At 44.6% G+C, this 24,277-nt stretch overlaps 1 protein-coding gene across 2 annotated transcripts; it reads left to right on the forward strand.

Annotated features, from left to right (window-relative positions):
• The first annotated feature begins 536 nt into the window (after nucleotides 1-536).
• Nucleotides 537-7,803, forward strand: use1 (unconventional SNARE in the ER 1 homolog (S. cerevisiae)). Of its 2 annotated transcripts, none has more exons than XM_015365234.2 (8): nucleotides 537-760; nucleotides 1,452-1,501; nucleotides 2,198-2,276; nucleotides 2,510-2,662; nucleotides 3,218-3,233; nucleotides 3,460-3,490; nucleotides 3,851-4,013; nucleotides 6,388-7,803. In XM_015365234.2, exons 1-8 carry the CDS (start codon nucleotides 659-661, stop codon nucleotides 6,568-6,570), a joined length of 777 nt encoding a protein of 258 aa, XP_015220720.1. In that variant the 5' UTR covers nucleotides 537-658; the 3' UTR covers nucleotides 6,571-7,803. The 2 variants fall into 2 exon arrangements, with proteins under 2 accessions (XP_015220720.1, XP_069042173.1); XM_069186072.1 differs by having other exon boundaries at nucleotides 615-707.
• The last annotated feature ends 16,474 nt before the right edge of the window (nucleotides 7,804-24,277 follow it).

The following is a 24,277-nucleotide window of genomic DNA, read 5'->3' on the forward strand; positions in this document are numbered from 1 at the left end:
TAAATGTGTGCCGTTCAGCTGATGTTCTAAAATATCTTCCACCCTGATCTTTCCAGGTCTCAGCTCGGCATGGACGGGCTAGTCAGTAGCGCCGCTGGTGGTCAAGAAGTCCGCCGGGTGAGACGTTACACAGCACTTATATGAAGGTAGGGCTGTCAGCTGCATTGTAATGATGACTCCAAGTGCGTACAATCTGCTCCTTTAATTAAACTCTTGCTTCTTGCATGAAGTGTTTGTAGGCACGCGTGCACAACAGAAAAAAATAACGCCCAAGACTGCTGTTTATGACATTTTATACCTTTGAAGTTAGGCTGCTGAGTTTAAATACACATGGCAAAATTAAAGATCATTCATTGGATATTTAGTTAGATATTTTGCCTCTTCGTTTGGGATATATGTTGCTGTATCCATGACATGTTTAACATATTATTCGCTGTTTGACACTTTAATATCAATAATTATAGCGACATTTCAATTACATGTTTCACACAGCCAATGTGAACGAGTCTGCGAGCAGAACAACAAGAAGCATTAAACTTCGCGCACCCAGACTGAAGAAAAGCAGCTTCACCTTTTAGGAATCGTTTCCGGTGTCGAACCACTTATTGCGTCAGAGTAGCTGCGTCAGAGACAGGCGACTTCCGGTGCTGCTGTAATCATGGCGTCTTCTCGCCTAGAAATCAACTTTATTCGGCTTCTTTCTCGCTGTGAGTCTATAGCTGCCGAGAAGCGGGGGGATACGGAGTGGAGGTTAGAAAAGGTGAGGGGAATTTTTTTAAGCCTGCTTTTTTTAAAAAAAATAAGGTGCTTAGACGTAAACACGATAGCCACGTCATAACTTGAATACTGAAACCCCCCAAATGTTTCAGAACTGATTAAAATCATTTGTTTGATAGATACATGCGACTTGTGTGGAAATTACTCTGGACTGAGTAAACACTGTATTTTGTAGATCATTACTGCGCGTTTTGGGAATTGACTGACCTGTGTCCTGGAGATAGCTTTGATACGTGGCAGCAAGACGAAATGCATGCTTTCAAACCTGTAGCTGCGGGATGTCTCCCTTTTAAGCCCCTTTTCCGGCAGTGTTTTTGTAACCCGCAGTATTAACATGTTCTCTCATGCATTTGGGAATTTAACTTGCCCTGGTATCTATAAACGTTAGAGGGTTCATCTAACGGTAGATAAGACGTCAAAATTGGGTCCCAGGACTGCTCACCTGTTTCAGAGACTCCTGACTGACGAGACGTACTGGGAAATGTGATGTGCAGATTTTGTCAGTCATTTCCCGGTTGATTCAGGCTGATTGATGGCGTTGGCTTTAACCTCATGCTTCAGTGTCTCTTAAGCCTCCCCGTTCTGGTCATGCAGAATGTGTCTTATCGCCTGAACGCTCTCAGTCTGTGCCTAAGCCATCCTCTCTGACCTGCAGTGTTCTGCTTCTTTTTCAGTATGTGGGAGCACTTGAAGAAATGCTGACTGCGCTGAAGAAGAGCACAAGGTAGAAACGACTTCTTAATCATTTTTGTGATTGTGCACTCTTCAGAGTGGCCGCTGATGGGGCGAGATCCTTCAGCTTCACTAGCTCATCTGGTTACTAACTGCTGAGCAACATGAGTGTCTTTTCAGGCTGGTTCTTGAAAGCATGACTTCGTAGCTTGTTCTAGGGTCTCACAACCCTTTGTGTAAAAATAAAGCTAGTTCTGCTGTCAGTTTCAGTGAATTGGCACGTAGTTTCTACTTCTCTTCTGGTTTGTGTTTCTTTGCTCATTACAAGTCTGTAAAGGTAGCAGTCTTGCATTTTTAGCCTCAGGTTTGTTGCAGCCCTTCTATGGATCCTATATTCTGGGAAACTGAAATGATTTAGAAGTTCAGTGGAAAGAGCTTTTTTGTGCTCAGAAAAGCATTTTAAGAGTCTTGAGTATGAAGCAACTAATCTGTTGTGAAGCAGCTTCTTGTTATCCCGCACGGAGTGTCAGCTTGCATGGATCGGGATGACCACAGCATTTAACCCACAAAAGACTGGAACACACAATATGACATTTTTAAGAAGATGACCAAGCTCATATTCCGGTTCATTTGGAAACAAGACATTTATCATTATTGTTATGCAAGAATATAATTGTTGAGGATTTAGGTTAATATTCTAATAATAGAATGTTGATCAGTTTGTAACAGTTCTTCTCGCTTTGTGTAGTAAACCTGTCCCAGAGGTAATGACAGACTACAGCCGAAAGGTGGATTTTCTCAAAGGATTATTAGAGGCTGAAAAACTGGTAAGAAAAGATCTCCTTAGGATGGTAACCCAATGGTTGGAGTTCTAACGAAAGGTTTCTTCGATATGTATACCAAATATTTGGTTGGTAATGTTAAAATAGGCATTGTTTTATATATGATGAATTATACCTTAAGTTGATCTTGATTAAATTGCTCTAAATAATGTGACCCTCTGTGTGGAACCCTACTGGACTTGTGAATTACACACCTCTGCATACCTTTGTTTCTGCAGACTTCTCCAACAGAGAAGGCCTTAGCCAATCAGTTCTTGGCCCCTGGTCGCAATCCCACCACTGCGAATGAGAGGACCTCAGCCAGTAAAACTGTTCACCTGCAGACAAAGGCTCGTTGCACTGGAGAAATGAGGACTGAGTTGCTTGGAACTGTAAGATACTATGAAAAGTGTTTTTGTTTTTAATGTGTAGTCACTCTGTCAGCTGGAGAGACTGATCACAACTGACCTGCAAGGTTGCACTATAGGGCCACCTGCTGGGCAGACATTTGAAAAGCCTCAGGAAAACCAGCTTGCATTAACTAAAATCTTACTGCTTGGATCGGTTTCTCCATCCTGGAGTCCCTCGTATTTGCTGGTATCTGTTCCAGCTGAACGTTTAATGATCAATTCTAACTGCTGCCAGTAATTGATCTGATCTGATCTGATCTGATCTGATCTGATCAGCTTTACTTTTGCATTTTGTTCTTTACTCAGGTAAATTATAAATTAATTTTCCTCTCTTGTTTTATGAATGTATTTTCTTACCAGCTTTTATCAGTTGGGTTCTATCACTACATGAAAGTTGCATTCAACCTTTACTTCATGGCTTTAAGTGTTTAAAATTGATCACAGCAGTAAATCCAGTAAAATCAAGGATGGGAATTAGATGGATTGTTTTGTTAGTGAGGTTCCCAAATCTTTACTCTTGTTCCTTTTGTTCCCCAGGTATCACCCAATGCAGGTAAATTTACTTTCTTTATTCACTACTAAAGTTGTCTTTTATACAGAATTCAAAAGCTCTGGTTGGGGAAAGTCTGACCAAGCGGTTGCAAATACATTTCTCATCCACATCTAGCAGGGACGCATTGGTATGTTTTATTTAATTGTATATTCAAGAATGTGGGGTTTGTTGCTGTTGTTTCAGCATTTGTACTTTAAATGAAATAGCTGCTGTCCTTCCTTTTCAGGTAGGACAGACGCAGAAATGAGGCAAAGAAGGTCAGTTTATTTTTATTTGTGTTTTATTGAATTGAAAGGATGGACGTTTGTGGGAATGTCTCTCTCCATGACGTGCCCTGACGTTTTCCATATATACTCAATACTTAGAACAGAGGAAATATTCAAAGCAACAATTGCTCAGCCTTTCTATCTTTTGGAGAAAGTTAATAAAAAAAAAATCCCCCAAAACAATGTGGAAGGTTTTAACAGTATACTGGAATGCGGTAGGCTGTCTGTGCGCTGTCACACTTGGGTGATGAAGTGAGGGAGTGAAAGGGTTCGAAGGCATGAGCAGTGGATTGCAGGACCGAACCCCTGCCCGCGCTGAAGCTGACCCGTGTGACCTCGGCGCTCTCCCAGGGGTCTGCCGCTGGACGAGAAGCAGTCGGACGCCGTGCTGGACGCCGTCCTCCAGCACCATCACAGCCTCCAGGAGAAGCTGGCCGAGGAGATGCTGAGCCTGGCACGCAACCTGAAGAACAACTCGCTGGCGACGCAGAACATCATCAAGCAGGACAACCAGGTGCGGCGGGCTTGCTCTGCGGGTGGAGCTGAGGGGGGGACCTGGATGGTTCACACTTGCAGTCAGTTGTTACCACGGCAGAAATCTTCGTCCTCCTGGACTGTCAGTTTTAAAACTGACAGATGTGGCATCTACTGGGAAACCTCAATTAGGGCTTGGATTGACATCTGACCTCATTGTTCGATTCAAGGGCCATCACCTAAACAGACCTGCTGCAGCTGCTTGCATGCAGGTCTTTGGTTGAATTTTCAGCTGGTGGAGAAAAAGGCCAGTTACCACATTGCTCCAGAAGGTGGCAGTGTTTCACAACCAAGTCAGAAATGGTCTGTTAAATTGGCTATGAAGAAGCCAAGTGAAGCCATAAGACAGAGGGGCTGTTATCCTGGAAAGCTAGAACATCTTTTAGGCATTTCCTCTGCTTCAGATAAAATCAGGAGCAAAATGAATGATCCAGCAAGGTCAAGGCGATTTTCGTAGCACTGTAGTGTTATCTTTTTAATGTGAAAAGTTGTGGTTGATGTTTGGTGTTCCTGCTTTTTACAGAGAAGCTGTGTTCAGTGAGCAGGCCAGAGGAGTTAAAGGGGATGAGGTCTTAAAATTGGGGCATGTGGAGTATGGTTTGTGCTGCACCTTAATAAAATAAAGCTCCCCAGACAGTCCATCTTGGGAAGTCTTGCTTCTAGCGTGTCAAAAAAGAGGTTAATTGTATACTTTCAACTTCAGCATTTTATGATGATATAACTATATTGCTGCCTCATTGATGTATTACTAAATAGGAAATATCCTGCTTTTTATTTTGTTCACAGTGTGTGTTGGTGTGTCCTGAGTATTTGTTAGTGTTGGTGCAGACCCAAGGTGAATTCAAGTATGAGTGAATTTCCAGATGGGTCTGTGAACTGGCCAGAAAGCAATACTGTTTGACACGGGGTGATCCAGCCCTGTTCCTGGAGGGAGGGGCCGTGTGCCCAGAGGGTTTCTAGGGCATTTTAAAGCAGCCGCACCTAAAGAGCTAAGCCCTGCTGTTCGTAAGTCGGTCCAGTTAAGTTCCTGATGAGCTGAGCTGGGACGTGAATTCCACGGACATGCCGCAGTTGGGCCACCCTGGTTTGAGCCCCATAAACCCCCGAGAGGTTATCCGGCAGCAGTTAAAGGCAAGCACTGGGTCTGGTCTGGTAATCCCAGTGCCGCCCCGGGCTGGGAACGTGACCTCGCGGGGGACCCGGTGCCCTCTTGCCCCGGGCCGCGCCCGGCTGTGATGGCAGGTGGAAACGGACCGCCCGGGAGGAGCCGGCGGCTGGCGTCAGGCTGGTCCCATTTCGACCCGCAGGGCTGAATTGGAAACGCTCCACCACAACACGCGGCCGAGCACGGGAAAAACGGGGAAGCTGGGACCGAGGGCTAAAGGTGGCGTTTTAGCAGCGTCCAGAAAGAATCTACCTGCCTGCGTCTTTTGTCTAGTGAAAGGAAGAGGGGCGCAGAAAGAGTCCAGATCATTGTTGGGCTGTGTTGTGTTGCCACTTGTTTAAATGTGGGCCCCCCAGCTCTCTCCTCACAGGGCTCTCGTGCTGAGTAGTTGCGAAGTCTGGTGTCTTCTGGCTTTTCGTCCAGCCTCAGTAGTCAATTAAACTATTAACCTCGTTATTTTATATATTAGATGTCCATAAGATTTTTCTTAAATTACACATGATGCTCATTACCTGTCACCTGTAATTAACTTTTTTTAAACCAGCTTAGAAGTGTTACACTTATGCAGCTAATTAAATAATTAAACTTCCCCTGTAAGTGAGAGAGAAAACCAGATGACCCTGGGCCGTGCAGGAACTGAGTTTGATACCCCTGCCTAACGAGATGGTTGTAAAGACAGTTTGATTCCTAGTATCAAGTACCATAGGTCAAACGTAATGTTGTGCCTATGAACAAGCTGTTTCCCTGTACTCTTATTTTTCCCCTAATTAAATGCAGTCTTTAAGAATTCAGTTACTGAAACCTGCATTACAGTTCTTAAGCGATTGATTTTACAAAATGCTTTAACAAAAGGAGAAAAGCATTCACAGTCATCGATCTGGCTTACAAAGGTTGTGATGTTAATATACAGAATGGCTGTGCAGTTAGTTAGAAAAATCTCTCTTTAACTGGCCATCTAATTAATTTGAAATGGACAGGGTATGGAGATAGACAACAGGTGCTGATAGCGGTTGTCTCACCTGATTTTACTGCCACGCTGTTCGTTGGGTGGTAATGCTGTCTGTATAATTCACTCTGGTGAAAGATGGAGGAATCTGCAAGACCATTTTCGTTCATCGATGACCTTCCCGAAGCCAGGCGGGCGGTGCTGACCAAGACGGTCTCCTTTCCTTTCTCTCTCCTCCTCCAGACGCTCACGCAGTCCATGAGAATGGCAGACCTGAATTTTGAGAAGCTGAAGACCGAGTCTGAGCGACTAGAGCAGCACACCAAGAAATCGGTCAACTGGTTCCTCTGGCTGATGCTGATTGTCGTCTGTTTCACTTTCATCAGCATGATTCTGTTCATAAGAATCTTCCCTAAACTTAGGTGATGACCCCTGTATCAAATGATTCTCTAGTACGGATTATCTAGAGAGGTATTTGGGTATGGAGAGGGATCCTGAACAGGTGCAGTGTGGCCTTAAGCCCGACTGGAACAAAAACAACAAAGAGCCTTAATCTTGATCCATTGCTGGTTAGTAAACAGCAAACGATGTTATTAATTTTCTTCACCCTGTTTTTTTCCAACAATACAGAAGCAGGAGCACCCAGAAATCCCGGGGTCAACCTCCAGCAAAGGCTGGGAAAAGTGGTAGGACAGGGGCGTGGCTGGTGGCAGACACCCCTCAGTCATGTGACCCTGACATCAGCCTGAATTGGGAGCTGGGAACTAGGCGGTGATGAAACTACCTGGCCTCATGGTCAGAATGTTTTGAACGAGGGTACTAGCATAAAGAGCGACATATAATAGAGTTTTTCAGAGGCTGAAAACCTGGTCAAATCTCTTATAGGAGGTGCAAACTTTATTCGTGGATAAGCTTGCCCAGTTGTGGTGGTCTAACTGCTACACCATCTGTCAACCATTTAAAGCTGCTGAAGGTATTTTATATGGCTAATTCCACACTAATGCCTGACGGAGGAGCCCCAATAGTTTTAAATCATTACAGGAGCTGGTTTATTGGTCTCGTTTTTATTTTTATTATTTTACGTTGAATGCGTCCAAACAAATGTGAGATTGTTGCAGTGGTAAAAGGGGCTTAAAATGACAACTGACTGAAGAGACTGTTTTTAGACGCTAATTTCTTTGTTTCAAAGAAATGTCTTGCTTCTTTTGCAGGATTTCAGTGCATTTACATGTCGCACATCACATTACCTATCCCACCAAGGCACAGACTATCATGTTTATGAAGCAGAAACTGCAGCGCTTTATTACACAGAATATCAAAACCAAGCTTTTAAATATGGGGTGAGATTGAAAGCACTTATACCCTTTTGCGTTCAGACACTTTGAGCTGCAAATGATTGAATTTACATTTGCTTTTTTGTATTCTTAACAGTTATGAATCGCTCCTGTTTTGATTACTCAACTTCTGTATTAATAACAAAAAAGATCTAGCTGTGATTTACAGGTTTGTCCACTACGGAATTGTTCTCCCCCCGTTTACAGAGTATACAGCTCTCTTTTGTTTATTGCAGCATAATATATTGTAAATAATAGGACTTTATGTATGAAGAAGCATATTGTAATTTAAAAAGTGTTACATCATATTAAATGGTTAACATTCTTTCATGTTTTCTTTTCTCTGTCTGGCTCTACTTTATACACTTCAAAGCAATCACTTGATTTTTGAAGTCTGAAGATCTTTTTTTTTAATTGGACAGCTCTTTATTAACAGCTAGAGCATGGTTTTCTTTGTCAATGTCTCAGAAACCATGTCCTTCTTTTTAAAATCCTGTTTACTCAAGTAGTCAAACATCTTTCTGGTTGTCAGATACTGGGAATTTCAAACGGAACTCTGTGAGTAATTTCAGTGTAATAGGATGTGGACAAGCATGAAATTGGGTCAGAATCAAGGTGATAAGACAGCTCTTAACATTATTCACCCAATTATGTTCATATCGCACCGTCAAGAAGATATGAAAGGTATTTCTCTCTATTTCGACCTCTCCTAACTGCAAGTCAGGGCTGACATCGCAGTCTTGATTTTCCAGTGAGCTGCCCTCATGGTATGTGATGGGTTGACATTGCTCTGCAATGTGTACAGGGAAAAAATTGAAATACATTTAGGTGTTAATGACCCTGATAGCATGTCTTCATCTGTTAGGAATGCCAGACACTGGTGTAATCAAGTCATTTCTAAAAAAAAAAAAGAATGGGGTGAGATTGCAGAATCTGCTTAGACCCTGTTTAAGTGCCATGTCCTGTTGAACTGGTATGTAGTTGGTATGTTGATTTTTAAGAAATATAGTAAAGGGACAAAAGAGCAGTTCAGTTCCTGATTTTGGTAGTTCATTAGGTCATCTGTCTCAGCCTACGAAACTGAAGCTGCCCCTGCAGCCGTGTCCACTCTTCCTGCATCAGGGCAGTGCTTTGCTCTAGCCACCTGCACCAGAGGAGCCATAGCCTTTCCCGAATGATAGACACGCCGGTCTGTGTGGCTTATCTACTCATCTGAAGGCTGGGAATGCAGACATTCCAGATCACAGCTGGCATCGGGTGGTGTGTAGAAAATGTACGCGGGAAAAGGCCGTGTTCAGACTTTTTGTTCACTTAACAAACTAAATTGTCACCAAAGAAGCCATTTGTTTTTAAACTCCACCTAGTTGGCAAGTATCTTTTTGTTTTTTGCTGCTCCTTTCTGCTTAATGGAGGGAGAGGTGGGGTTGTGAGCATAGTACATGATAGCCATTAGATAAAAAGCAAACAAGCTTGGACATTGATTCGGCCCTGTTGTGTCTGATTGTTATTCATTTTAGGTGTTGTGCTTTTAGAGCTGTAGAAGTGTTTATTTTGCATGCATGTTGCTTTGGAAATTCTAGGATGCTGGTGTGTTTTTCTATGCCAATCGCACTCTATTAATAGAGCCCATATGGGTTCCTCTCTCTTGCTAGCTACTTCTGAGTTCGCTAATTGGCCTAGCATGCCTCTTGCACACGGACATGCTAGTGGAAATAACCTCTGTCAGATCATCCACAGGGTCTTCCAGTAGCTCACTAATCGCCACACTAATCAACTGGCCAGGCTGTAAGAGAAGCGAAAATGCTAGATAGCCCAATGGGTTCAGCTGTAATGGCTGGGTTTCTGCTGTAATATTGCCAGTGTCTTTCTAGTACAGGTACATTACAGTCTTGTACAATATACCAGCCTTGTATATTTGCAAAAGTGTTTGACATAAACCACATTACTTTTCTGTGGGCACAAACGTCACTGTCCAAGTTGTTCGTAGATGTAATGGCATCCATATTTTATCTTGCCATAAAAAATGTAGATAAGATAAGAAATGACCCGGGAGCAATTCACCATTGGTTCAAAGAACAAACAAGCAATGCCATTTTCATCATTGTGGGGGGTTAGAAAGCTTTAGCATGGATCAGTGCATTTCAAACCACACTAAAAGTAAAATGAACACATTAACTTGTAAAACCTCCAATTTACATCACAAACGAGACACAATTTCCCAGTACGCGCAGCGCCATGTTCTGCAATTCAGAATGAGGAAACAAAACATCCAGTGACGTGTTGCACCATTGTAAAGAAGCAGGCTTGTGAATAAATTTCTTTTAATTCAATAGACATATTGCCGGAAATGGAGCTTATTTGTTAACTCTGCCTGTAACTCTTTTCTACCTTGGAACCTTTCTGCGGTGAAATATCTGCTGCACTACCTGTATTTATTTTCTCGTCCATCACAGTGACTAGTGAGCAGGAAGGGCTGCTTTATGTCACAATTCGTGGGACCTCTCCCTCTCGCCTGTGGCGAGACCAGGGCTTGTGACAGCATGGCGACTTACAGTACTTTCACAAAGTTCATGATTTTGTGCTTAATTTGAAATTTGTCAAATTTTCCTATTCAGGCAATGAATTTATTCTGTTGCTAAGGTTGAATCAGCGGTCTGAGATATTGAGACTGCTGTTCCACTTGAATGCCACTCCCACACACACTGCATTTTCATCATTAATTCACTGTTGACATTTTTACGTAATTTGTGTGTTTTTTAACTTATTAGTTATTGTTAGTCCTGTTAAAGTACTTAAAATTAATTATAAATAAAATGCTTTAAAAATTCAATTAGAAGTCCATGTCCTCAGGAAGCTGGGCATGGTCACATAGCTTCTACAAGCACAAGGACAGGGAGGTGCCCCACTACAAAAATAAAAAAAAAAAAAATTGCAGAGCAAGAAGCCAACAGGGGAGACTCACCTGGGAGAGGGATCTGCTCACGTCTCAAAAACCTCGCTTCAGCTGACTGAGTGTCAGAAACGCCCTGTTCCAGATCCATCACACCCACCCATCCTTAATAAACCTCCGCAGAGAGGAAGTCTGCAGATTTCCGGTCTAGTTGTTCAGAAGGAAAATGTCTGGGTAATATGAACAGCGGTCAAAGAGCTGTCTATTCCAGGTTTGTAGCTCAGTAACGGCAAAGAGGCTCAGATACTTGGTAACTTCAATATCAGACTTAGGAATCAAAGCATTATTAACAGTAGTAGAATACTTCCTGCACAGTGGTGATTGTTTATAATGTCATTGCTGTACTGATTTCCTCACTGTCCTTTCAGGTGGATATTCCTTTCATTGTTACCAGGAGGAAGCTGCAGTAAAAACAAAAAAGGACAATGAAAACAAAGCACCAAAGCAAAAGAAATGAATCTCTTACTGACTACCTATCACAGTGAGTCTAGAATGTGCCTTTGCTGGACCAGCACAGAACTGAATAGGCTTTGTTCACTGAAAGACTGAGAGTCGTGTCTCCTGGAATTTTCTGGAAAAAAAATGAACTTAACAAATTAACTCAGTTAAGAAATGTTCTATTTCAGGTATTTCGCAAAGCCAAACATACGCTCTTGCCCCTGTCCCTGCAACTGCTTTTCACCCAGTCGAGCCAGTGGCTAGTGTGAAGGACCTCGCACTGAGGCCTGAGCACAGGAGAGCCTGTGTGCTCAGTTCACATTGTACAGAAGGACGCCTCGATAAATTATTCCCACAGACGGCTTAGGTTCAGCCCAACAGAAGGTGCCTCACTGAATTTACTTTGCAAGAAACGTGTATAATGTTTCCCATATGTTTTCATTGTAGGTTAAGTACAATTCCTTTCACTCAAATCAGTCTGGTCTCTTCTAATAAAAAAAACTGACAAACATCAGCTAAAAATGTGATTTGTCTGATTGGAGAAAAAACCCGAAATGCTTGCCTCTGTTCCCACATGGCATTTAATCAACAGAAGCACAGGAGTGCTCACAGAGAGGAGGGTGTAGACACACCTGCACATGGTGTTCAGGTCTTAAGCCATTGTGTGGGTCTGTATTGCTACCTTCTCTGTTCTGTTGTCATGGCAAACTCAGACCAGGTGGCTCTGAGATCTTTATCTGTGCCTGGCAATAGGCAAAATCTGTGATCTTTCTTTTGTACCCATTTTCTTCCACAACAAGAGTTCGTGCTTTGATCTGATGGCAGATCAAAGTGCGCGTCGGGGGAGTTGTTTCTTTATTTTTTCAGACATACTATAATTTCTTTACTGTGTATCGCTCTTCTGAGCTTTCATTAGTAATCTCGAGACTGGCCCTTTCTGTCTGCAGGATGGAAGAAGATCAAAGCTGTGTGGGGAAACATTGGAGGCAGTATGCCAGCTCCTGGCCATACCTGAGCTTTTAGGGATATTGAACTAGCCCTTGACATCAAAGGTAAAGTGGGCCACATCAGAAATTAACTCAAAGCGGACAGCAGTCATCAGATCCATCCCCTTTACTCATCTGCAGTGCAGTGTCTTTAGAACGGTCACAATTCTCGTTCACAACAGGAGAGGAGGTGGGAAAGGTTGAAGCAGTGATCCAGCTGGCACAACAGCCCATGACCCAGTGGACCCGATATTTCCTGTGGACAAACCGCCCAGTCTTTAGTGGCACTATTAAGAGACGGCAAGACCTCATGTGTTTCTAGAGCAGTTTGAGGATCACATCACTAACTGCCACCTCTGTATCTATCTGATCAGCTCCGGCACAGCTTTTTCTTTGCCTTACAGGGATGGTGGAGTCGTGCCTAAATAAGAAAGACAAGTCTGAGTTTATTGCTATTGTTTCTTGGCTGTACAGGCGAGAGAACTCACAGACTCATCCATCAGCAAAGCTGCTGTTAACACTGCACAAAACCCCCCTGTCCTTCTCCAGCCTCTCTCTGCCTCGATCCGTGCAAAATGAGTGGCTCACGGCTTTTTGTTTTAACCTCCTTTGCCTTTACTGAGCGGAATTACAAGCCATTTGAAATCCGGGTAATGGGATTGCAAGGGGAACCCCCCGGGTCTCAAGCTGGACTCCAGAGCTCTGCCCCCAGGATGGCCCCAGCAGGCCCACAGCTTTTCCAGGAAGAAGCCGAGAGCAGTGGCACAGCTCGGGGCTTCGGAAAGCTCATTGTAGTAAATTTGTTTGCAGTTAAGTCACGTCTGTTCCCCGCATTAAAGATTCAGCTTCCTACACTGTGTGATGCTATAGCATAGTAGACCATAATGCAGCAGCATGCTTCTCCCATGGTTTAACGGTGCTTTGCGAAGTTTTGGTGATATGAGAGGTGGGCATCTTTACCCACCAACGGAGATCTATGGCTACAGGCACCCTCCTTTTCTATTTTAAATGCCCTTGATTCTTTTCTCTCTCTGGACCCCTGGACTCGCAGCTCCTTACTGGAAAGGCCTGCATTCCCATCCTTTCCAGCTTCTCAATCCTGGTGCCCCGGTATCATCACCTGACAAGCATACTTTTTCTTTTTCCTATTAATAATAATAATAATAATAATAATAATAATAATAATTGCTTACACTTACACATAGCGCTTTTCTGGACACTCCACTCAAAGTGCTTTACAGGTAATGGGGATCCCCTCCATCACCACCAGTGTGCAGCCCCACCTTGATGATATGATGGCAGCCATAGTGCACCAGAACGCTCCCCACACACCAGCTCTCAGTGGGGAGGAGAGCAGAGTAATGAAGCCAATTCATAGATACGGATTATTAGGAGGCCATGATTGGTAAAGGCCAGGGGGAAATTTGGCCAGGACTCCGTGTTTACACCCCTACTCTTTTCAAGAAACAACCTGGGATTTTTAATCACTGCAGAGAGTCAGGACCTCGGTTTTACGTCTCATCCGAAGGACGGCGCCTGTTTACAGTATAGTATCGCCGTCACTATAGTGGGGCATTAGGACCCACATGGACCGCCGGGTGAGCGCCCCCTGCTGGTCCCACTAACACCTCTTCCAGCAGCAACCTTTGTTTTTCCCCAGGAGGTCTCTAATCCAGGTATTGACCAGGCTCACACCTGCTGAGCTTCAGTGGGTGCTTCAATAGCTTCTATTGACAACCCTTGATGCTTATGCTGTCAAAGGTTTAGACGTGTGACACGCAAGCCTGTGACGGGGCAGAATGCGTCTCTTCAAAGTCGTTTGGAAGAAGGAGATTCCGCTTGTTCAACGCCCCGTGCGTCTTTTCTATCATCTCTCTAAGAGCAGGTAATCTGTAACCATCGCCGTGTGCGTTTACCCGTGTTACACTCACACGTCACCAAAGGAGTTGCCAAACCGCACCGCTAGAGGGCAGCCGTTATTTGTCAACCAGTCGATCTGCAAACGGCACCTTTCACAACATTAAACGTTACATTTGTAACGTGCAAATCTGGTGTCAAACCTGAACTTAATCACTGCGTGTTAGTGAGTCGAGTACGTTCTTCTCCTATTAGACTTAAAATGTACGGCGAAGTGCAGAACAGAATAGGTCAGATTTTCTACGAGCCCTCTTTCAAATGAAGACACTATTAGGTGTGATCAGCAAAACTGCATTGTAGATATTACTTAATTTTGTTTCACTAGATTATTGGAGACACAAAAATAAAATAAAAGCGCCTTTCGGTTTTTGTTTCAGGTACAAAACGTCTGAATGCGCCTGTCTGTGTGATAGGAGGTCATGGTGAAGGGCTAATCAGTTCCCACGCGTGTTTCCTCTCGTAAGAGCCGAGTACGGTATTCAGTTTGACTCTGAGCAGTGCTATCAGTCAAACCCTTGATAAGGACCGTGGACAGGATATTGTCAGCAATACATCAAATAGAGTAATCGTCGTATTTATCCCACAACTGGATTTTCCCATAAGATGTACAGAAATCCGCCACTCGAATTGCTAGTTTCCTCTTGATATTTTGGGGTTTTTTTCTGCATACACATATTAAACTCTCCTGTCTTTGAAACGGTTTAATGTTTTATTACTTCCGCGCGTCTGACACCTGCTTCTGTTGTTGAACTATTCGTATTTTATGTTCGTTTGAAAAGTCCGGACAAGACGGATCTAAGCAATTCACTGCATTTGGGCGCACGGCAGATGAACGGAACCGAACTGGACCCAGCCTTGTTTTCAACGAAGCGGTGCCGGGAGGGTACTCGGGCAGTTGTCTTCAGAAGCTGTTTTGAACAGAAACTGGTCGATAGCTAAGGAGCCGGCCAGGAGCGACTGAAAAGCAAATCTGCGGGGTTAAACCCGTTAAATGTTGTTCTCGGATCGTTTCAATAAACGGCATGAGCGGTGCTGCTTGCGAAGAGACGGGGGGTAGTAGTTATTTGCAGTGCTGGGCTGTGAGGAGGGCGTCAGGACACACTGTAGTGACCGAGAACCAGGCAGGCCGGCAATATGAAAGGCACATAAAAAGTCGGCACACGGCTCTATACCCTTTTCACTTTAATTACGGCGCTGGCTCTGATGAATGAACCGAGGGGGGATGTGACTCTCCGCACGTCTGCCAGTCCCAGCCCTTTCTGCCTCCCCCCAAAAAACCCGAGAGGTGACGTCATGTGTGTCCCACGGCGGAGGAGGCGGCGCGGGTAGAGAGCGGGGGGGGGGGGGGGGGCTGACTTCAGTCCAGTCCCGTCCGGCGCCGCATGGGATGCCCGCTTCGGCAAACGTGTGAACTCGGGAACGAGAAACAATAGGAGCCCATTAACAGCCCGAAAGCGAGAGCTAAATGCATAAAGGAAAAGTAAATTAAAGATCCTTCTTATTTTGTTCGCTCTTGGTCTCACAGGGAAGCTGTGTGAAAACCATCCAGCCCTTGATAATGAGGCTTTGAACAAACCAATTAGATAATGTACCCCGAACACTTTAATGAATGCTATCTGCCCTTTCCTGATCTCGCTTTTCAACGCCACGAAAGCTCAAATATGGGTAGTTTCTGGGCGCATTTTCTATAATACACCAAGTTAAAATAGTAATCGTTGATCTACCCGAGTAACACCGATATTAAATAATAAACTCAGATCCATGGCGCCTCATTATCACCGTGGGAGAGTGTAAATAAAAACCACGTGTCCTTGCGCCACCTGGCTCGTGGGTTCAGCGTGTCCCACACACAACACGAGTGGGTCTTGCAGATGTGTTGATTGCGAGGCGGGGGGGTCAGTCTGACTGTGGTCTGGGCTTTCAGGATGACACTGGTTTCCACCGTTTGTTTTTGCCTTTAAGGAAAGAAACACACAGCTAGGTGTTAGAAGCCTCTTTCTGAGGCAGACAGGCTTGTACAACAGGGCAGAAATATGCTGGGTGCACCAGTTTCCATAGTGTAAAAGGAGATTACTATTACACTGTCAGAGTACGTACATCACTGAAGGGATCTCCTTGGGTTCCCACTGTTCCCACAGTTAAATCCTGAACCGGACTCTGCATATTAAGTCCTTGGTTCCCAGTTGGTGTCTCATGCTTCTTATCCTTGGATTGGTGTCGTTCCCTTCCTCTGCCCCTTCCGAAATCTCGGGCAGCAGGGAATTTGGTGAAACATGACCTCGGAACGCAGTCATATCTGGACAGGTGGGAAATTTTGGTGGGCATTTTGGATGAGTGGATTTCTTTTCTTCTGCTGGTGTGGCATCTACAGCCTGGCAGTGGGAAGGTTCCTTAATGGCAAAGACTCAGCTCCTGTCCTCGGGCATCCAGGAAGCACGCCCGCACTAGGATACCCTGCTTTTATTCCTCTGGGTTTCGCTTAAGGATATCGGAGCTAACAAAAAAAAATTAAAAAACATAATTTCACGTAGAGTAGTTCACTCACACTAGAACAGTACCTGGAGAGCAGTGCTTGAAATTCAGTTCAGCCGACTCCAGAATGGAGTTGGACAGCAGCCCACAGCACTGCCCCTGACACAGACAAATCCCCACCATTCCTGTCACAAATATCAGCCTGGCCGTGTCACGGGTTCAGGGAAAACAGCCTTCAAGCTGTCAGAGACGTCTGGAGATGTGGCCGAGTTTCCTTGGCTACCGCCTGGGACGCCGGTTCAGCTGAGGGCATCAAGCCTGGTGCCTCACGCGCCCGCCGCCTGGTGTGAAAATGCCAGCGTTCTGCAAGAACGGCTCTTCACTGCAAATGTCACACTGCCCTCTAGCAGCATATGAGATGAGGAACTGTACTTTGCTTGGTTTTTTTTCTCTGTAAACAGGAGTCTTCCAGAAGGCAATACTGAGCAAGAGGAAAGAAAAACAAAGATTCCACACTGTACTTTTAAAATCAAAGAGAAAAAAACAAAACTGCCAAAACCACTTAAAGTGCTAAGAAAACAGGAATTCGTGCTGGTATATATTTACTGATGCCATGCAATACACTGCTTGGAAATGTGTTGTCTGCTTCTACCTGGGAAACCCCCCGAGCTTGTTAACTGGAGTCTTCCACCTGCCATGAGCACTGCTCTTTCTTTCCCCAGTAACCACGTCCAGACACTGAATCTGCTTTTGGCTCAGACATTACAGAGTGCTGTAGGGTAATATATGATCGACCTGCCCCCTTGCTACTGCAGATGAAAGTTAAGCACATGGAAATGATGGCAGATCCAGCAACAATGCTAGCTTGATGCACAAATCTAGAAATTCAAGGCGCTTGCAAAATGTGCTTCTGCAGGGCGGATGTCTGGTCCAGATCTGAGGACATGGACGTCCTAGTGAGTACTTCCATCTCCACGACCTGGCAGACTCGTGACCTCTCCACCTCAGCAGCACCCCCTAAATTTGGACAATCCCGGTCACCCTCCAGCCCATGACATAACTAAAACCCCAGAACAAACGCACTCCTGGGATATTCATGGCACATGCTGATGTACACACTCAGCCCCTGCTCCGGTCTGGACAAGCGCCTCTGCCAGAGAAGAGTTTCAGAAGCCTCCCACCTGAACTCTTCATTGAATTGCCAACTGCCTTGATTGGCATCATATCCAGCTGTTGAGGATTCAAAGGTGGTCAAAAAGCTACTAAATCCATTTCGTGGCCATTTTAATTGCTTGTGGGCTAAGAACATTAAGCTGTCATGAGGTGACTTCACCTCCCCAGTGACCCAAATGGAAACATTTTACTAGGACAATTGCTCTACACATGTGCCTCATTAAATGTTTATTAAGGTAATTACTGGGTGACTATGAAACCTGGATAATTAATAAATAATTATGTATTAACTGTAGTAAGTGGGTAGAGAACGTAATCCCCTGACCTCAATACACGTTTCCTTCACAGCTTTTTGTAAAATTAATATCTGTTTTTACATACCACATAAACCAAGTGATGAGTGCAAATAAGACTAATTTCTCTTTGCTTCCTCCAAGCCATTTGCTTATAGTCTGAGTTGCTACATAATGATCTGTCCCTTTGCAGCAATCAACAGCTCCAGCACAGCTGTCTTACGGTCTGACAAGGTCCACAGCAATGAGCTGCAGCTGATCGCTGCTTGTTTACGAGCTCCAGTGCTCTGTGGCCTCAGAGCATTCTGCAGTAGACTCTGTACTTTACTCCCTTTCTGTCTAATGTGAGAGTAATGATGTGAATGTTTTTCTGCACTCATGTAGTTAACTACTGCCTTCTGCGGTAACATTCTGTAACTCCTAGTTAAAGCTAAACCAGCAATCTGTCCATGACGGAGGAAAGACCTGTCTGTGTGCAGAGGAATCAGAGGGGAAATTCCTAGTTGGTTGGCAAGCTACAACAAGCACCTTATAGCTACTTCCTATAAGCAGGACATACATGCACATCAAGTGTAGTCTAGGAGACATTTGTGAACTACTATTCAATTGTGAATCTCAAGTTTAGATGTTTTATTTTTGCAATTTTGTTTTTGCACTGTACTGATTTTATAAAGCCATATGCGTGAAATCTGAGATGATAAATATACTACCTATTCAGAGCTGACCTTTTTTTATTTCAGAGCCTATCCTTAAGGGAAACCTGGAGAGTCAAGAAGCTCTGAGAGCAGGTCACAGTAAGACGGCGCCTCGTAACCAGCGTTGCAGGAGAACAAGAGAGTGAACCTCGCTTGCTTGACGTTGTTCAATCGCTCTTGTCCCGTCCCAGAAGCAGACAGGTGTCGTCTATACATGTGAGAAAGCACCACAGCACAAGCGTGGAAGGAAGGAAGTGCTCGGCGCGATCCAGAAAGCACAGCCTGTTGCACCCACCCGAGCAAAGCTGTTTGTAACTGGATTGACAAGTTTCGATGGCCTGTACTCCGCATGCTCTGCCATGAGGCTGCCATGGAAGACCATGGTGGTTGGCGTCGGTGATTAAGGGGGAAATCTTCTCAAGGTTAGTGGAATTCTTTCTCCAGATCAATCGGAAATGCTACTCTGTGCAAAAACCACTACAGGAAGGTTCTTGGCCTTTTTAGCTTTTTGTTTTGACTTTCGACGTCTCATGAACCAGGGGCGGCTGGTTTCCTTGTCATTGTGACAGCAGTCTCGTTTTTGGGGTCCTCTCGGTCAAAACCAGGGCACGTGAAGGACGTCGCTGTAGAGTGACCGCTGTGCGCCTGAGTGCAAGCACTTGATCTTCTGAACGCCAGCTGAGTGGCCTGTGGCTCCCTTTCCTGTGAGCTGGAAGCTTCTGGGATGTTTGAAAAGTCAAGTGCTTTTTTTGGGGGGGGGGCTTTGTTTTGTGTTGTTGTTGTTGTGAGCTACAGAAAGAGACCCCTGATTGACTTACAGGAGGTCATGTTATTCTAGCTACGCACATTGCATGAGTTCATTACCGCTGATGGACAGGAAATACGACTGTAAGAATTCCGATTGGCATGGGCCTGTTTCCTGATTTATTCTGTGTCTGGAGTAATTATTATTAGATGGGCCTTCAGTGGATTCTGGGAAAAAAAAATGTTTTGACATGTCATGGAGTTCCAAAGGCCAAGTAGAAAAGGCCATTTTTGCAATCTCGATTGCCTGTCAGACACAAATTAATAACAAAATTATTTAAGATCTTGATTAATACTTTTTTCACCAAGAAGTCCTTTTTGTAGAGATAGTGGTGAATTTTAAAGCTGTTTGTCCTTTGTGGTTAAGAGGGACCATAAAACACTTTTTTCAACTTGTTACTCTTAAAAGCTACTCAGAAGAACTTTAGATTTATCCCTTTAAAAGGGCATTAAAAAATGTAAAATAACTCAGTGAGCTCCTTTATTCTAATATTATACACAGTGGTTGTTTATATAATACTATATGACTCCATTGCATACTGTTTTTTTTTCATTAGAAATGTAACAAAAACTGCAAAGTACGCTTATGAATGAATCCCAGCAAATGCTGACTTTTGTTGGAGACTTTTTTTAAAATATAATTGGGCATCCAAAGAAGTGTCTTTTGTAAAAAAGAAAACGTCAGGCCTTCTGGAGCTCTTTTCTACAGCACTCCTCCTCAAATTGGGACACATTCTTTTCCTATCCATCTGACCTTGAATTGTCCTTGAGTTTCCCGACTGAGCAAAATAAGTTTTTCAGCTCCTCTTGGGAATGGCATTCTAAAATAGTTTGGGTGATTCATGTGACTTTGATAAAATGTGTCTTACTACAATCCTGCTACAAACGCGTCTGTACAAATAAAGAACTTTGGAGGCTATGAGTCTTTTGATAATCTTGCTGCTGTTTTTTAAAAAAGAAAATATTTTGGCTTTTGGCTAAATAAACAGACTTCAGGAATTCTTATATTTATATTGGATCAATTCGCTGTTAACTACTAAAAGATCTAGATGTTTTTTGTTGTCTCCTCTCTTTTGTAAATGTTTTATGTTCCTATCTTGACTTACAAAAACAGGAGCCATCAGAATGTTACAGTGTTTGGGCCGCTGCTAACTGGATAGGTTCCCCTGGCCGTTATGTCTGATATTCTGGCATAAAGGCAATGGATTTTATATACTCATAAACTCATGCTTCACTTGCAATGGTTACTTAAGATGTTCCTCAGTCTTTTTGTCAGCAGTGATATCGCCCTGCAGCTCACAGCTCACAGCTGGCAGCCCACTGAAGCCCAGCAGGTGTGAGCCTGGCCAGTACCTGGATGGGAGACCACCTGGGAAAAACTAAGGCTGCTGCTGGAAGAAGTGTTAGTGGGACCAGTAGGGGGTGCTCAATCTTAGGTTTGTGTGGGTCCTAATGCCCCAGTATAGTGACAGGGACACAATACTGTAAAAAAGGCACCGTCCTTTGGATGAGACCTAAAACTAACGTCCTGACTCTCTGTGGTCATTAAAAACTCCAGGGTGCTTCTTGAAAAGAGTAGGGGTGTTACCTCAGGGTCCTGGTCAAATTTCTCCCTGGTCTTTACCCATCATGGCCTTCTAATAATCCCCATCTCTGAACTGGCTTCATCACTCTGTTCTCCTCCCCACTGAGAGCTGGTGTGTGGGGAGCAGACTGATGCATCATCCAGGTGGGGGAACAGATGGTGGAGGGGAGTCCCCATTACCTGTAAAGCACTTTGAGTTGAGTGTCCAGAAAAGCACTATATAACTGTAAAGAATTATTATTATTATTATTATTATTATTATTATTATTATTATTAATATATTCTAACCACAGTTTGGCCTCTCAGCTTAAAATGTCTGAACTGTTGAAGTTTATTCAACTGTGTTCAGAAGAGAAAGTTAGACTCCGAATTTCATGCACCTATTCACTGAACAAACAAACGGCAGGTTTAAAATCCAGGCCCTCGTGGATAAGTCGCACAGCTCGGTGCCACAGCTCCTGGGACAGAGAGAGATGACTGGCACCTCTTGTCCTCTGCAGGAATCCACAAGGGAAGGGCTGCTCAAGAGCTATCGTCTCGGATTAGAGGCGTGTGGGGCAGGCAAGGGTGAACCTTGACATCACAGGCAGCAGATAAAGCCTCACCTCAGTCCGGGCTGGGAGCTGGGAGATGTCCTTGTGGGGTTCAGAAATCCTCTCACCCCGCGCAGCTCTGGCCCTGGCCCAGGCGCGGTAAGGTTTCGCTCGGCCCTGGGTCACGTCTCCTTCCAGCTGGCACGAGGCAGGAGGGCAGCAGGAGGTCAGACCCTGTGCTGGCTAACTCTGCTGAGGTCAGGTCGGGGGGCGGATAGTTCCTAACCTGTATGGTACCAAACGAGAGGCGAAGTCGTGGTCCTAAACGAAAGCGAGGAGTCGAAGCCAGCAGGGTTCCGCATCGAAGAAAGACCAAAAACGAGAGGCGAAGTCGTGGTCAAAAGCGTAGCGCTGAGTCGGTAGCCAGAAAGTAATAAGAGATGATTGGAGAGATTTAGAAGCTCGTTGTGGAGCTCAGGGTGGAGACCTCGATTGTGAGTGAGCTAGAAGAGGGGTTTCAATCATGTGCGGTGTCAATTGGTGCAGGGGGGTTTGGGCTGGCTGGAGCTCGTGGGAATTCAGGAGCGCTTGCATGCTTGAGTGCGGGTCGTGACACCAGCTCATCCTGGCTTGCTCTGCTCCGGGTGCCAGGGACTCGGCCGTGTGACAGCTTATCGCGCCGGGTGTGTGCACTGTATTTTCCCACCTGACCAGGGCTTTACTGTCCTCACAGGCTGCTTGTACTTTGCTGTGCCATTAATTTCTATTTTTTTTCATGCCGTGCTTTCCCTATGGGTTCATCGTGCTGTACTGCACAGTCCTGATCGTGTCTCTTCCTCCACGGCAACCCACCCTAGCCTTTCAGAAGCATCATTACTGCTCCAGTCAGTCGGTCCCCTGCTGCTCCTACAAAGCAAACGAGGACCTGAAGTCAGACCCGATTATAAATCCTTTACTAAGAACCTGAGAGAGCTAAATCTGAGAGGGGGCAGATCCTTCACCATCAGCCCCTCTCGGGAAACCAGATCTCTGCCTGTTGATGTTGGAGAAGCAGCTGACCCCTCCTTCCTCTAATCTATCTAAAGAAACATCTGTTCTCTGTAAATTTGACCTGATATTGTTTCCTACCCGTGTCATGGTTTTTTTTTCTCTGAACGATGTATCATGGATCATTACTGGTTTCTCCTCCTGAAACACCAGGATCGCTTTTAAAATAGAGACATCACAGTGTAAATATTTAGCATATGGTATATTCAGAACATTTGTGAATTATTAATTTCCTGAACTGAATGCTTTATCGGTCTAGCGCTAACCTCTTATTTATGGATCTTTATATTCCAGTGTATGTTACTTGTTCTCTCTTTAACATGTCCACTTACAATGTTACCTGGCACAATACCCTGAAAAAGCTCTTTAAAAAACAACAACAAGTATACTGATTGGTTGGTGTTCTTTGCAGGTGAGTCGTGCAATACAAAGATTTGAAATCCCCCTCGAATAAACTGTGATTTTCAAGACCCAAGTGCCCTGCCACTAATACGTTCCTTTTATTCTGCAGACACACGACAATCTGAGGCAGACAGGATAGAAACCAGCGCTGGTCCATCACCTTCACCACTTGGCCACGACTAGTGTTGGCTTACTTGGTTCAAGTGGCTTTGTGTAGCTGGAGTTCTGAGTCTTAACCAGGAGATTGGCAGCATCAGTTATGTAAGATAATGGGTGACAAATCATGGATTGGACTCACAGGCTACCTCTGAACCAAGCACACTGCCCGCAGCTACTATGTACCCTTAGCAGGAATGTGGAGCAGCTCCAGTCATCAGCACAGGAGAGCAGCCTTCATCAAGGACTTTGTCAATAGTCTAGCAGGTCTACTATCACTGTGTTTGAGACAGCCTTTTTAACCAAGACATCTTCCTCCAGTGTTGTTTCATTTTAGAGGACTCGGGGGGGCAGCAAAGGTTTTTGAAAAAACACAAAGTGGATGGAGGTCTCAAGGGAAATGCAGAGGAACTCTATATTCGTAGGTGGGGCTCTGTCCAGAGTGACGGAAGATGCAAAGAGAGAAAGAGAGAGACCCAAGAGAGGCTCTTGTGCTTTTCTGTTCACATTGTCTTTCTCAGGGACCACCGTGAACATACAGAAACAAAGATTGCGAGGCACTGGTATTGCTTCCCGATCCTTGAGCTATCCCAAAGTCCCTGGCTTTCCTCCTACTCTGGGCTCTTAACGACGTGAAGCAGTGGTTCACTTAATTAGGTTAACACCTCCGCCATTTCCAGGTCTTTACCTACTGAGAACTAGAAGGGAGGTGAAAAGAGGCCAAAGGGTTGACTCTCAGGAATACAGTCTCAGAATTGTCGACCGCAGTTGTTTCAAAGGCAGTGCAACAGGATTTCACCCTCCTGGCCGGAACTGAAGAGATTGTGACCCAGTAGAAACCAAAAATGTTCAAACATGTTGGAGTTACCACAGGAGACAGCTAAAGAATTTCCAACGGCTTATATACAAGTAAACGGATCTCCTGGCAGATAAGGGGACGAGGCACGTATTCTGTAATTTTCCAGCTTCTCCGACCTTGGTTCTCTGACTAATGTTTTGATACCCAATAACACTTGTTCCTGCTATCTGGGTCTTGCACTGCTCCTTTATTCTTTCTCACGCACGTAATTAATTTTTACCACATAGACGCCTTTAACCCTCTGCCTCCTCAGTCTTCCTGAAACCCTTCCAAGGCACATATGACACCAGGTAAACGGCAGGACCCCCCCCCCCCCGAAAAAAAAACAGAGGTAACCGGGGCAAAGCTCGAATTATGGATGGTGATAGGTATTACACTAAGAAAGCAGAAGAAGAGGGGGGAAAAAGACGGGATGCGTTTCAATGCAAGGAAGCGGCGAAGTATACAGAAACACTGCAGGTCCTGGGAAAGGGCTGCCAGCGGCTTCTG

This window comes from Lepisosteus oculatus, chromosome 29 (genome assembly GCF_040954835.1).
Source record: "Lepisosteus oculatus isolate fLepOcu1 chromosome 29, fLepOcu1.hap2, whole genome shotgun sequence".
Taxonomy (NCBI): Eukaryota; Metazoa; Chordata; class Actinopteri; order Semionotiformes; family Lepisosteidae; genus Lepisosteus; species Lepisosteus oculatus.